General features: G+C 40.2%; 1 protein-coding gene across 1 annotated transcript in view; it reads left to right on the top strand.

The window, feature by feature from the left end:
- COL11A1 (collagen type XI alpha 1 chain) overlaps nucleotides 1-15106 on the top strand; it is a 623839-nt gene that overhangs the window by 417814 nt on the left and 190919 nt on the right. The window contains 4 exon segments of the mRNA XM_029618381.1: nucleotides 6745-6798; nucleotides 10040-10084; nucleotides 10177-10230; nucleotides 10342-10386. Coding sequence (XP_029474241.1) covers nucleotides 6745-6798; nucleotides 10040-10084; nucleotides 10177-10230; nucleotides 10342-10386 — 198 coding nt within the window.

The following is a 15106-nucleotide window of genomic DNA, read 5'->3' as shown; positions in this document are numbered from 1 at the left end:
TAGCAAATTGACATTCATTTTAATTTTTGTCTGCAGTTACTTAAGGAAATATGGAAAATGTGTATGGTAACAAATACCTCACCATAAGCGCTACATCTCTAGTGCTCTCTATCTCCTCAAGCCAACAGTGCAGTAAATGTAAAGTCATCTCCAAATCGGGTAATGCACCTTTCCACATTTTGGGCCTGATTTATTAAACTTATTCCCCAAAGACTAGAAAGGGCAAACATGTTTTAGTAAATAAAATCCTAGGTGGCTCCAAATGATCCAAAGGAGAAAGAACATCCTCATTTTGCCTGAGACCTCTGACCTTATACACAGCTTCTAAATATGTTTAAATAAACAGTATTTGAGATGGTCACTCCGTTCTTTAACATTTATAATTAAATCCAGACAGTTTAGTTTTCAGCAGTTTTTTAGTGTACTCCACCCAGCTTAAAAATTAAAATTAGGGAACCAGACTCCCAATCCATCTCTTAAAACTGTTTGCTTAAAGACATTTCTCATCTCTGCTTTCTAGACCCTGGACTCCCAGTGATTTTTCAAGCTTCTCTTTCCATTTAATTGTCAGGCTCAATCCTATTGAGCACAACTAGGCTAGCAAGAGACAATTTGATGTTCCCAATAGTTTGCATTTTGTTTTTTTTGAAATTCAGTTCACTATGTTCCTTTTTTCCTTTGTTTCATTATGAATGAAATCTGATTAAAAAAAAATCAAAACCCCAACCAAAAAGCTAGAAAGAATTCATCTGATAGTTTTTTCTGCAAAACACATTCTATTGTAGCTTTCTTAACTATCTAAGGTTGCTTTCTTCTAATTATTCTTTTGTTGTTTTCCTGTTTGAAAGAGCTCCCTTTTGACATTCCTCAGATAAAAGAACTCTCATGTTTCTTTGATAGCAGAAAAGAAATGAGCTCTTCAAAAATGTGAGGGCAACCACTGTGCCAGAGTGTGGGGCATCTGTGTTTCCCAGCCTGAGACCAACTGGGACTTACCTCATGACCTTATCTTCATCCTTAGGGAACAGGGAAGCTCTGTAATTTTGCCAGCTCATAATGGCACTGACTGACACTACAATCCCCATGGCATATAATCATGTTCCTATGATGTTTTGATTGTGCAATTATATCTAGAGGGATGCACTAAAATCATGAGCGGGGGCCACTGGTGCACCTCCGAGACCAGCTCAGTGTATCATCCTAGGCTCTGATTCAGTGAGCCCTGCTATTGGGTGCCACAAGGTGCTCTGACCTTGGCAGAGGGGTGTGGGCCCAGCCCTCACTCTCTTATATCTGCCACACTTAGGGCCACTACTCAAATTAAAGGGTTGATTTATGGCTTATTGATTTTTATATCTGTCTGTCTATCTATATAATAAAAAGCTCCTTTTTCTGTGCATCTGGTGGTAGCCAATGACAGACATACGTGAACTCTATTCCTATCTCTTTATAAGTGTCCACTGTAGGTCACGTTTTCTCCTATTGGCCTAACAAAACAAATGAAAAAAAGAGTTTTGATTGCAACTTTCCTTTTGGGGCTCCAAATCCACTAAAAATATTTTCCTGGTACCATTCATATTATACAGTTAACCACAAAAAAAATTGTTTACACTATTTTGAAAGGTAATTGGGAATTAGCCAGTATTTCTTGCTCTGCATTGACCTCTTTGGTAGTTAGATGCATATTGCACTTATTTGGCATGCCTCATTAGATGAGCTCCTTGGCTGTGACTCATTGTACTCCTGCAGAATACATGGCCAGACCATTAGTAGACCCAACCCTGGCAGCACAAGATGGTTAAGGGTAGGAGTGCCCCAGTCAAATAGCCCATCTGCCAGCTTATGCTATGGACCTGTAGAGGACCACAAGCCAATGAGGATGAGGTAGAGCATCCTTGCAGCCACTAGAGCCAGTTGTGTACCACAAAAGAGCAGGGAGGGGTTGGAGCCAGAGTCCTAGGGCTGCGGAGCTAGAGGAAGGTGAGGGAGGACAGGTGTCTGGGCAGAGGCACCAAAACAGGTATTAGAAGCACTGATAGATATTTCCCATGAAACTTTGGGAACTATCATGATCCTTGAGTCAGTGAGCCATGATCTCAACTTCAACTATGAAGTCACCCCCACTGGGGCAACTCAGCCTGTATCAGGAGTCATGGCTGGAGCAATAGCTCATGGACCAGATCTCCCAATCCTCGGTAGTTACAATATTATGGTCATGCTCCATGGTCCAAGTAAGGTGAGCATTAAGGGAAGGTCCCCTTCTCCTCACTATCGAGTCGATTTTAAAATTGTTGCTCAAGCAAAAACGGCCACATCTGCATGTACGTGAGCCTCAAGTATGCAATCCACAATTTAAAAAGCCACAAAGTATGTATTTGTCAAGAAGAAGTGGATGAAAAAGGGATGGGGCATAGGTATTCTGGGGCAGGGTCAAGAATTATGCATAAAAGTCCATATTTTTAAAAAGCTGACCATGGTGCACGTCAGCTTGTTATCAGCATAACTTTACTTCTGGTCCTGATGAGGATCAAGTCTGGAGATTATAGAAACATTTATTCACTCTTTCTTTGCCACTTGCTTTTCAACCGGTTAGAATGCTTCACTTGTTGGTCATCAAGAATAGAGGAATGAAGATTATTGTGACCTTTTTTTGGTGCAGAAATGAATCCACTAATTGAGCAAACTTCTTCCATTGAATTTCCTGCCTTTGTGAACCTTAGGAAGGCTACTGCCATATTTTTAGTACTTCATTTTTTGTCTATTAGACATTATGATACCATAATAAACAGAAAAGGAATTTAATAAAGCATGGGCTAAGCACAGGGGATCTTAATTCTAAAAAAAGTGAAGGGAAAACCTGAGATCCATTGGGGTCTATGACACTGCACCAAGAATAAAACTGAGAAGATTAAATGGATTTTGTGGTCCTTATCTGCCATGATATTTTATGTTTCTATGTTAGGTGTAGTCTACTGTCTTAATGTCAGTGCTATCAGGACTTTGCTATCAAGGGCCACCTCAGATGGAACATATGTACCTGGAAAGGCTATACCCAAGGTGTGATGGTAGAGCGCAGGGGCTGGATACTGGTCAAGAGAGAGTTGTGGAGCAGAAACAGCAGAATTGAATAGCAAGGCAGATGCACAGTCAGGAATCAGAGAGCAGAAAAGCAGCACTTCCCTATGGCAGATTTCAAGAAGACTGTTAGACCAGAAACTATGTGCCTTTTGAGATTGCCTTATATGTTGGTCTCAATTTGGGACACGCCCAGTGCCAGTCCAGTCAGACTGCTGAAGAGGTGTGGCTAACTCTCCATAGTGTAGAGGGTGAAAATGCTAGGACTCACTTGTAATTTAACAGCCTCTGTAGCTCTGCAGCAGGTTCACAGCCTAAAAGTGCTGTAGCCATGGGTTCAAACCTTGCTGACCTTGGCAGCTACTTAGTAAAAAATACACCAAGCATGTTGATGATTTAACCTTGATTTAAGAATATTCATTATCCATAGTACACATCTTCAGAAGAGTAAATCTATAACAGTTTGGAAATATACATATAATAGCAACTGTTCCATTCATTCAGCTACAACAGACAATTTAAGGACAGGCAGACATTACAATGTTCTGCTATCAATTTTATTTTCCTTTCCCCCAATTTTAGGGGAAGGAGGAACTAGATATTGTCTCATGAAAATACTGTCTTGGATTTTGAATGCACATTTCTCAAGGGCCACAAAACAGTAAGCTTAGCACCTGTGTTTGAGCTTCCTGTCCTGGGGCTGTGGAGATGGTCAGAGAGAAGCACAGAGACATTCTGAATTATAGGAAACTTCCCTTCCACTTCAGGTCCAGAGAGGGAACATCTGTTATCCAGCTAAGTTGTCCTGTCATCCAACTTCTTAGAAGTCTTTAATGGTCACAGGAGGAGATAGAATGATTGCAGGTCCAGTGCAACGTAAATGCAGCAAGACTGTTTGTTGCAATATTTCAACTGAAATCCTGGGAGAATTCTCATAAAAAATGTATCTGAAATCCTCACATGGTAGTTTTAGAGCTGGTTTTACTTGAACATACCTTATGTAAATATTTGTTCTGAAAATTCATTGCTGTTTCAGTTTAAAGAGACTCAGATTTATGACATTGCTTTGCCCAGCTCTACTAAGAGTACATTCATTTATCAACATTTTCTCCTTGTGCCCCTAGAGAAACCATATGCAAAGGAAAAATCTGTAATCACTGAACGCAATGGAAAGAATCTATGGTGTGAACTATTTGTCTTTTTATAGGCAGTTAAATGTCCATAATGCTAACATTCATTAGTGTGGGATTCTAAAGTCACCCTCTACAATGACATCCATTTCTTCCTATTAAATAATTCTGATCATATGACATAAGCCAGTAATTTCTTTCTGTGAAGTTTTGCTTTTATGTGTAAGCGTTGGGCCGTATTGCTTTCATTCCTTAGCACAGAACATGGCCTTATTTCTGATTTAAAAGCAGGGCTGTTTCCTTTGTATTACTGTTGCTTTTGCTATGAGCAGTATTGGGATTGTCTGCTTGAAATAAAACAAATATATAAAAAATAATCACTAAGAAAATGCATCAAAATGGTTTAAATGGATGCCATCATACCCAAAGCTAAATCGCCAAAATGCCAACACTGGCTGGTATTTCGGTATCTGCTTCAGAGGGTCAGAGCAATGGCATTTTCCAGATATCGAAACACCGGCCAGTTTGGGTATAAGATCAGTGTGTTGAAGATAAGTGTTACAAGTTGCTATTTTAAGTGCAATTTAAAAAAAAAAAAATAAAACAATCAAATGATACTTAGAATTATGAAGACTGATGATTAAAGAATAGCTAAGTGCATTTTGGTGATTTATCTTCAGGTATGATGGTCTTCATTTAAACCATATTGATGTATTTTCCTAGTGGTTATTCTTGATATCTTTGTTTTTTTGTTTTTTTTTTTAATTCTTTATTTTCAATTTTGAAAATTTTTTCCAAGATATAAACTCTTTACAGAAAAAATTGATGTCTAATACAAAGAAATCTAAATAAAATAACATAAAGACTCCTGGTAATTCAAATTACATCTTAATGCATTTTAGACATCATAATTATAGGATAATAAGGAGATGGCAACTAAAGCATTTGCACAAGAAATTAATACAGAATTTTCCTATTATGACTAATTAACTGAGCACTGCAAGGAACCCATTCTCATTCTACTCCAAAACTGCTGCAGATACCTGCGGGGTATGAGCAACCAAAAACTCTTTTAACTGTTTAGGCTCTTGAAATATATAATTATTACTTTTATAAAGTATGGAAGCCCTAGAAGGGTATTTTAAAGTAAAACGGGCCCCTAACTTGATTACATCTCCTATATATTTGTATTTTAACACTTTTTTTTCCCTTTTGATTCTGCTTCAGATTGTCACTGTTAGCAAGATGTAAAGGATCTGATTTTCTTGGAATACTATACAGTAGTGGTGTGCATTCGTTTTCAATGAAATTGGAAATAAAGACGATATTTCCTATTTCATTGCATTTCAGAAGGAAAAAAAAACCAAAAGGAAAACCCACAAATTTTCTTGTGATTTTCCTATCATTTTTTGGGGGAGGAGGAAGGGCACATCTACTAAACAAAACCCCCCAAACTCGCCCCAACGCTTCAAATTTAATGAAATAAAACCTCCCCACCCTCTTGCCCCCCCCCCCCCCAAGACTTGCTGAAAGTCCCTGGTGGTCCAGCGGGGGTCCCGGGAGTGATTTCCCTCGCTTGGACCATCAGCTGCCAGTAATCAAAATGGCGCAGGCTGTCCATTGCTCCTACCATGTGACAGGGGCCAGCCAATGGCACCGATAGCCCCTCTCACATGGTAAGGGCAAAGGGATGCCGGTGCCATTTTGATTACTGACAGCAGGAGATTCCTCCTGGGACCCCTGCTGGAACACCAGGGACTTTTGGCAAGTGTTGAGGGGTCGGGAGGGTGGGGGGGGGGGGTTGTATTTAATTAAATTTGAAGGGTTGGGGCAGGGGTTAGTTTTGTTTTTTATTTACACAAAATTGGGACGGAAAAAGTTTTCTGATCCGGGGAGTGGAATGAAATGGCCCACCCCGGGCCCGAAAATGAAATAGCAACAAAAAAAAATGTATGCACACCACTACTATACAGTAGCTAGTGATCCAGAGGGATCCCTTGGAAGTAATTAAGTGTGCACCAGAAATAACAGCATCCATTCAACTGATCAATTCTCTTATGTCAGAGAAGCTCATTTGCTACCTTCTCAGTTTGTAAAAGGTTACTAAATGGACTCACATTGTGATTAGTAATGTATTAATATTATGAACTTGTGTGTCAACATAATTGGGAAAGCTAATAGCTAATGATTTCTACCATAGCAAGAGAGTGATAGGAAATGGGGTTTCCTGATTAGAAATGTACTATGCCAATAAATGCTTTTGATATTGAACTTAATGTTGAGACCCTGAATATGAATCTAAAGTGTTTATAAATGTATTAATATTTTTAATGCATTCAGAATTGGAAGCCTTTTGGTAAGCTATATTTTTACTTTAATAAGAACTGCCTGATAGGTTAGAGGAGTATTTCATAAACCAGTGATGTGCACACACCTTATTCAATGCATATACATTCACATCAATAAGTTACAGCTGTTAAGGCCACTGTTATGAGTGTCTTCCAGTTATTTCTATAAATTATATTGTGTTTATTTCCAGGGTTCCACTGGTTTCCCTGGATTCGCAGGCTCTAATGGAGAAAAAGGAGCACGGGTATGAAACGTTTTGCTAATTATATCCCTCTCCCACCACCAGCTAAGTATTTGGTTAAAGATAATGAATAACGAATGATGCATGTGAAGTTTTTTGGATCATTAAAGTTCCTTCTTTAGGCAATATCCTATATGTAGTTACCTGGTAGGTGACCCATGTACTTGTAGAAACTTGCAAACAAAACATTAATTAGCCTAATAAAGAAGCAATATTCAACCAAACAGCTTTGATGATTTTCCTTCATTTTGCATCTTGACAGGCTAGCATGGTATTCCCCAGTTAGCAGTTATGCAGTTTCCAAAGATGATAACTATATAATGCAGGTTGCAAAGAAGGTCACTGCATCATTTTCTGTTTTCATTGGCCTATGGCTCATTCTGCTATTGTTGGAGAGAGCAGATGAACATAGCAAAGGATAGTTTGGAAATCATAAATGTTGACCTTTCTAAGAGCATGAAGACAGACAGAAGTAATATTTATCTTTATTCTGACATTCACGTTTACATGGCAGTAAGAAATCTGAAACATAGATGTGTCACTTTGAACACGGGGGGGGGGGGTCATTTTCAAACAGCCCACATAGTGGTAAAGTTTGCGTGCATCATAAACGCAAGACTTCTTCGAGTATTTTCAAAACAAATTTCTGTGCATACATTTGCTTTGAAAATTCTCAACTAATTGCCCATGTATGTGAATAAATTTCCTTGTAAATAGTTTTATCTGCTCTTCTGATAGTGTAACTTATGAGGGGGAATTTGTGCATACTTTTAAAATTCCAAAAGGATATGCGTAGTTTCCAACTCCACTCCCAACTCTGCCTCTCAGAACATTTTTCTACAATATACATAAAAGTACACAGGGTAACATGGTTATGGGAGTATGTTCACACACACAAAGCTGCAGGCTCTTTTAGTACAGCCATTTATGAGCAAAAAGACTGATTTTATGCACATTTATCCTGTAGCTTTGAAAATTACCCCCACACTCACAGAGGTCAGTTCAAATATAAGTTGTACATTTCATACCATGAATTTTTCATCACTAACTTCTGATCATATGAAAATTTCCTGAACAATAACGTACCATTCTCAGCTTTCTAGATAAATATTTTCAAAGAAGGTATTTACAAATATTAAGCAACATATTATTTACATCTATAATTTAAACAAAGAAAGGAATCAAATTTCAGACTGCTTTGGAATAAAGTTTGTGAGCATTTTTTACCCCCTGCAGTTTGTAGCAAGTGATGAAGAGTAAGTGTGTGTGTGCTTTCACTTTGAAACTTGCCACAACTACAAAGTACCTGCAGACTTTTGCATCTGCTTTTTCTGCGAGAATATTTTCTGCAGAATATAGGATGCATCAACTTGAAAATACAAGCTACGTTTACTATTTTCCAATCCCATCAAAAGCATGGCCCTGGGAATGTCCTCTCCTCCCCAAGTGCAGATAAAATGCATTTGCTGTTTCACAATGCATGCATAGACAGCCAATATATGCACAAAAAAATCACTTTTTACCACCATAACTGGTTTTGAAAAAATGGCCTACCAGGGTAAATAGGGATTTGCCAGGTAAACTGGCCTATGTAAAAACTGATCTCAGAAAATGTAAAAAATATGTCCACAAAGCACATACTTTTAGTCACATTACAAAGTGTGTGGGTTTTACACTAGCAAGTATGCCCTTATAGTCACATACAAAGGGAGCTTTGCTGGGGGCACATTTAGATTGGGGGAGCAAAGTACAGGTGGAGAATATAATTTGTGCACAGATTTATTCCCTCTTTCCTCTACCCACAGAAAATGGAGGTACAAAGTATGCAGGTGCTTTTATCAGCAGAATCCTTTTAAGTGTAAGAAAATTTTCAAAAGGACTCAGGTCCATGAGTACAATATGAGCTGCAGACATTGCACCTAAATGGGTTTTTGAAAATGACCACCAAGGGCAGTTTTCAGAGGTATCAGAGGAGTTAGCCAGCTAGATCCCCCGGGGCGGGGGATTGCATCGCATAGAGCAGCTAGATCTAATGAGGCAGATATATTTAGCTGAAAAAATAGGTGTTTTGTGAATCGTGGTTAGGTTAGTGGCAGGGAATACACATGCCAACAAATAAAGCATGTATATTACATTTTCAAATATTTGTGCATATTTTTCAGGGATCTAGTCTACCCACAGATATAGGAGGTGAACAATATGTAGGTACTTTTAAACCCATGTAACTTGTCACTAAGTTTCAAAGAAAAACTACCCAGGTAATTACATTATGTGGGTACAAAAGTACCTGCATAACTTACACCTAGGTGATTTAGAGATAATTATCCCACTAATATGCAGACTTTTAAGAAGAGTCTAGATTCGTTCAAATACTTTTTTCAGATATTCTTGGAATGTACCAGTGTTTATTGTGTCATACAACTGGAGTGTACTAATGCAATAGAAATGGAAATAAAAACTGATTTGCCCTTACTGGTGAGATGAATTGTACCTTTATAACTGTGTTTGCATTTGCAATTCAGTCACTTGAAATTTCAGTAAAGCAGGAGCACTTGTAGTTGCAGTCTATGTGATTGGTTTGTGCCTCATAAGACATTAAGTACACTGAACAAGTTAAACTGATGGTCACAGGCTGTGGGCTGAAAAGTCACAATTCTTGATTGTACTCTATTATTTTATAATCCTATTTAATCCTCTCTTATGCAGATTTGTTTAATACCTATTGATCTCAGGCATCTTGCAAAAATTGACTGGGTTTCTAGCACTCAAAGATCGGAATTGCCTACTCAACACTTCTGTTTAGCAGGAATGTTTTCTGAAACTTTAAAACAAAAACTGAATATTGCTTCTGAAATAAGATCAGTTTTGGCAATGTCTAAGCCTTTGTTCCTTCATATCCCACCATATTCTAATTCAATTACTTCTACATCTGAATGAATAGTACATAAGTACTAGCTTCTTATAAATCAAGTGTGTGGGTTTTATACCAGAAAGTATGTTACAATCATAATTCAATCTTGTGTAGCTGAGCAGTAAACTGAAAATTCAGATGGGGCTATTTATGGCCAGTAGCACCCCCTTGATTGCAATTTTTGGTACAATAAAAGCACAAAAAAACAGACATTTAAAAACAAAAGGAACATTTTGTTCCTTAAGGCTCTGCACAATGTTTCCATAAAACTAAAATCATTGTTCTATTGTTGTATTCAATATACTTAAAATGTATTTGAAATATCTTTAACAGGGTGGGGCTGGTAAATCAGGACCAAGGGGACAACGAGGACCAACGGTACGTAATCTTCTAGTTGACATTATTAGCATTGCCATTTCAAAGTCAGTGTCCTGGCATCCACGTGAGACATTTCTTTGTCAACCTTTCAGGGTCCACGTGGCTCTAGAGGAGCAAGAGGTCCTACTGGAAAGCCGGGTCCTAAGGTAATTATCAATAATAGTACATTTATTTTCAATGTATTACAAAATGCTCCTGAAAAATAAATATTCTGATTTCATTTGATTATGGTCACTTAATACACTGCTTTTTTTCAGGGCACTGCAGGCAATGATGGTCCTTCTGGTCTACCTGGTGAGAGGGTAAGTGAAATATAATTAATATTCTATTAAGACATCTTTATCCCTATTTTTTACCATTTATCAAGGCTTTATGTACTAAGCATTTTCCCCATAATCTCAAAATAGAAGATGCCCATTAGTAAATCAGGCCCTAAGGATAGCTGCTTCTTCAAATTAAAAATGTATCAGCTCAGCTTATATATATCATAGATAGATTGTGCTCATTTAACATTCCCTCAAATGAATTTTGTTTAATCAGATTTCTTTAAATTTCAGGTGAAATATATTTCAGATTCTTTTAGTGGGAAACATAAATGGGCAATTTACTATAGTGGTGGACTCTACAGGTCATAACTATATGTACTGTAGCTCGAAAACTTTATTAGATAGCAGAAGCAAAGATTTCAGAACCTAGAAGAGCAGAAGCTTTTTCTATTAATTTGGAGTGGAGTTCTGATGGATATATGAAGATATTGAATATGTAGCAGTCTAGTTTCAGTGAAATAGAAATAAAGAAGACCATATTCAGCCACTATGTGACTCAGTAATTTAGATGGATAAACTTACCTGACTAACTTAGCCTATATATTCAGCAGAGTAGCTGCGCCATTGAATATATCCAGGTATCCTAAATTAATCCAACTAACTTTAGGAGAGGTCTATAGGGCAACCAGAAATAGCTGGATAAGTTATCCAGCTAACTCTGAATATTGGAGCTATCCAGAAAACTTAACCAGCTAACTTAGCTCCTCCCCGTTATGCTCATTCCCCTCCCAGGCTAAGTGGTGGCCAGTGACGGTGGCCAAATATTTAAAATAAGCTCCTTAATTGGATAAGTTGGAACTTATCGAGCTGAACGGCCCTGAATGTTGACCCCTAGGCTCATAAAAATTGATATTGGTGTCTTGATAAGAAGATATTCAGTCTGTATAATTCAGATGAGCAAGAAAAACCTTTATTTGAAATACATCCTTTGAGAATAAAATTCCAGGTGGATCCAAATTTAATTGGATAGCATTAGCATTTTGATTTCCTGTAGATATATATCCAAAAAGTTCAGTGGTAGGTATGTGCACAATAAAAAACATTGTTTTCATTCATTCATTCATTTCATAGGTCACAGTCCATTTGTTAGGTCATTTCAAATAAAACCTTTTCATTTATTTGTTTAATTCATTCATTTGTTTATCATTTTAGTCAAAGGGGGAAGCCATGCAGGATATTTTGGGCTTCTAAATTGTGATTTTCTAATTCTTTCTAATGAAACTGGTGGGTAAATATTATCAGAAGGGTGAAGGCATGCCAACATAGCAAGACTATGTCAACATGGCACAAAACATGGCACAAAAATGGCATGAAGAGCCCAAGGATCTACAATGGGGCAAAATGGTGCCCGCTTTCCTAACACACCCCCAGGCACCCCTCCTGAGGGCACCATGAAATATTTAAATTAGGGGTCCCATTGCCTTTTTTGAGGAAGTAAGGAGAAGCAAAAGATACTCTGTGGCCTGTTTGTTGTTGGGAAACATTTGTAGGGAAACAGAGGTCTTGAATTTTATCCTAGCTTCAGTAGGAAGCCAGAAAAGTTGTAAAGGATAGGCTTTATATGATCTTGTCAACTTAATGGATTATTTTATGTATATAAATTTGGACCATGCTCATCACTTTGGAGGGCGGAGGTAAGACATTTTTAAAATAAATAATAAATAAGAAGAGCAGTAGCAAGCTCCCTAAGATGCTATATCAGTAGCAAGACCCTTAAGGTGGTGGTGAAGCGAGGCCATGGCAGGTAAACAAAGTAGAAATAAGACCCATGAGGTGGTTTATCTGGGCAGATAGGCAGTGCAGCAGCAAGAACTTCAAGGTATTTTCAGTCATCTTTTCAATCGCATAGAAATTTCAGAAAACCCAACAAACACTAGGGATGTGAATCGTTTTTTGACGATTTAAAATATCATCCGATATATTTTAAATCATCAAAAATCGTTAGAGCCGCAATACAATAACAATTCCCCCGATTTATCGTCAAAAAAATCGTAATCGGGGGAAGGGGGAGAGCGGGAAAACCGGCACACTAAAACAACCCTAAAACCCACCCCAACCCTTTAAAATAAATCCCCCACCCTCCCGAACCCCCTCAAAATGCCTTAAATTACCTGGAGTCCAGAGGAAGAGTCCCGGTGTGATCTTTTACTCTCGGACCTCGGACCTCCGTGCGTTGTAGAAACAAAATGGCACCGGCGCTACCTTTGACCTGTCATATGACAGGCCGGCGCCATTTTGTTTTTTTGTCCCCCGATGTCAGGAGCGTAGGAGATCGCTCCCGGACCCCCGCTGGACCCCCAGGGACATTTGGCCAGCTTGGGGGGGCCTCCTGACCCCCACAAGACTTGCCAAAAGTCCAGCAGGGGTCCGGAATGACCTCCTGCAGTCGAATCGTTTTTCCGTACGGAAAAACGATTCACGGTAGGAGATCGCTCCCGGACCCCCGCTGGACCCCCAGGGACTTTTGGCCAGCTTGGGGGGGCCTCCTGACCCCCACAAGACTTGCCAAAAGTCCAGCGGGGGTCCGGAACGACCTCCTGCAGTCAAATCATGTTGCCGAATGGCCGGCGCCATTTTGCGCAAAATAGCGCCGGCCGTACGGCAACACGCATCTTGTGGGGGTCAGGAGGCCCCCCCAAGCTGGCCAAAAGTCCCTGGGGGTCCAGCGGTGGTCCGGGAGCGATCTCCTACCGCAAATCATTTTTCCGTACGGAAAAACGATTCGACTGCAGGAGGTCGTTCCGGACCCCTGCTGGACTTTTGGCAAGTCTTGTGGGGGTCAGGAGGCCCCCCCAAGCTGGCCAAAAGTCCCTGGGGGTCCAGCGGGGGTCCAGGAGCGATCTCCTACGCTCCTGACGTCAGGGGACAAAAAAACAAAATGGCGCCAGCGCTACCTTTGACCTGTCATATGACAGGTCAAAGGTAGCACCGGCGCCATTTTGTTTCTATAACGCACGGAGGTCCGAGGTCCGAGAGTAAAATATCACACCGGGACCCTTCCTCTGGACCCCAGGTAATTTAAGGCATTTTGGGGGGGTTCGGGAGGGTGGGGGATTTATTTTAAAGGGTTGGGGTGGGTTTTAGGGTTGTTTTAGTGTGCCGGTTTTCCTGCCCTCCCCCCCCCACTGGACCCCAGGTAATTTAAGGCATTTTGGGGGGGTTCGGGAGGGTGGGGGGATTTATTTTAAAGGGTCGGGGTGGGTTTTAGGGATGTTTTAGTGTGCCGGTTTTCGATTTACACGATTTACACGATATTTTAAAAACCCAAACTGCGACGATCCGATTCCCTCCCCCTCCCAGCCGAAATTGATCGTTAAGACGATCGATCACACGATTCACATCTCTAACAAACACAGATTGATTTTCAAAAAGACCGGCTTATCCATCAACTCTGGAACCAGCCTTGAGCAATAAGGGCTTAGTATGTTCCCTGTCATTAAGAAGATATGTTCACCGGGCATGATGGTTGGTGGGCAGAGAAGATGGGGCTGAGCAGACTGCCGACTGGTGTGCCCACTATGCCAGTGCATCATGTGTCCATGTTCTCGATAGGCTCTGTGAGATAGCTTATCACAAATATTTGTTCTGGGGTGGGTCAAGGGTCTCTGTTGCTTTAGCTAAGGCCTCTATCAGGAGAGATGGTTCGGTGGGGCAACATGGCTGTGGTATATTGAGGTTGGAGAAGTGCTGCTCATGGTCACACTGCTCTCTAGCATGGTCACTCTTTCCTGCACTACATCCACATTGTGCCTCTGCCTCTGGAACTCCTGTTCATACCCTCTAGCTGTCAATATCTCCTTCATGAAAGCGAGATGTTGAGACCAGAGGGTGAGGCTCCCTTTCAGTCATGGATCACAAACCATGGCAAGCATATAATTATTGTTTTGTGTGAGAGGTTTCAGTATCTCTTGCACCTTCTTCTGCGAAGTGTCCACAAACTGAAACACCTCTACCTCCATTCCCTCTTGCTCACAGAAACCCTGTACCTTTTCCTACGTAATATTTTTTTGGGGATGACCACACCCAGGGTTATGCTTCTGGATCTCAGATCCTTCGTGACATCTGGGAAGGGCTTCAAGATTACTATTAGCTACAAGAAAGGGGGTCGAGTAAGAGTCTCTGACCACTGCCTTGATCCTTTCTGGATCCGTGAAGGGGGCCCCATTGGCAGGCAACAAAGACGTTATTTGCTTCTGAGCTCCCCTCCTCTTCTCTAGCCATAGAAGACATGCGAACCACAATCCATCTCTTTTAGAAATGATTCACAATCTCATGAAAGCTCCCTGGCCTCTCTGCATCTCAAGGTGATGGAGGGCACACTACCTTACCTGTACTCATCATGCCTCAGGTACAAACTTCGATTGTAAGCCCTTTGGGGATAGGGAAATACCTACAGTACCTGAATGTAATCCTCTTTGAAGTGCTTAAAAAAGTGTGTAAAGTGGAAAATTAAAAAATCTAAATAAAAAATAATCTTGGCTTTGATACACCACCTTCCCTTAAGGTGCTCCACCTCTTGGCTTCACTCCGTTAATGCCAATGGCTTATTCTTGACAGATCCATTTGAGGTGGATTTTCCCCACGTCCCACCAATGGCATCATTAAGTAAAGTCAAACTCAAAGGTGTACCATTCCACCCAGAACTCCTGGATTGCCACTACGAGGCCCTCATCCTCCAGCAAGGAGTTGTTGAAAT

The sequence above is a fragment of the Rhinatrema bivittatum genome, chromosome 10 (genome assembly GCF_901001135.1).
Source record: "Rhinatrema bivittatum chromosome 10, aRhiBiv1.1, whole genome shotgun sequence".
NCBI classification, from domain to species: domain Eukaryota; kingdom Metazoa; phylum Chordata; class Amphibia; order Gymnophiona; family Rhinatrematidae; genus Rhinatrema; species Rhinatrema bivittatum.
This window is presented reverse-complemented; position numbering and strand designations above follow the sequence as displayed.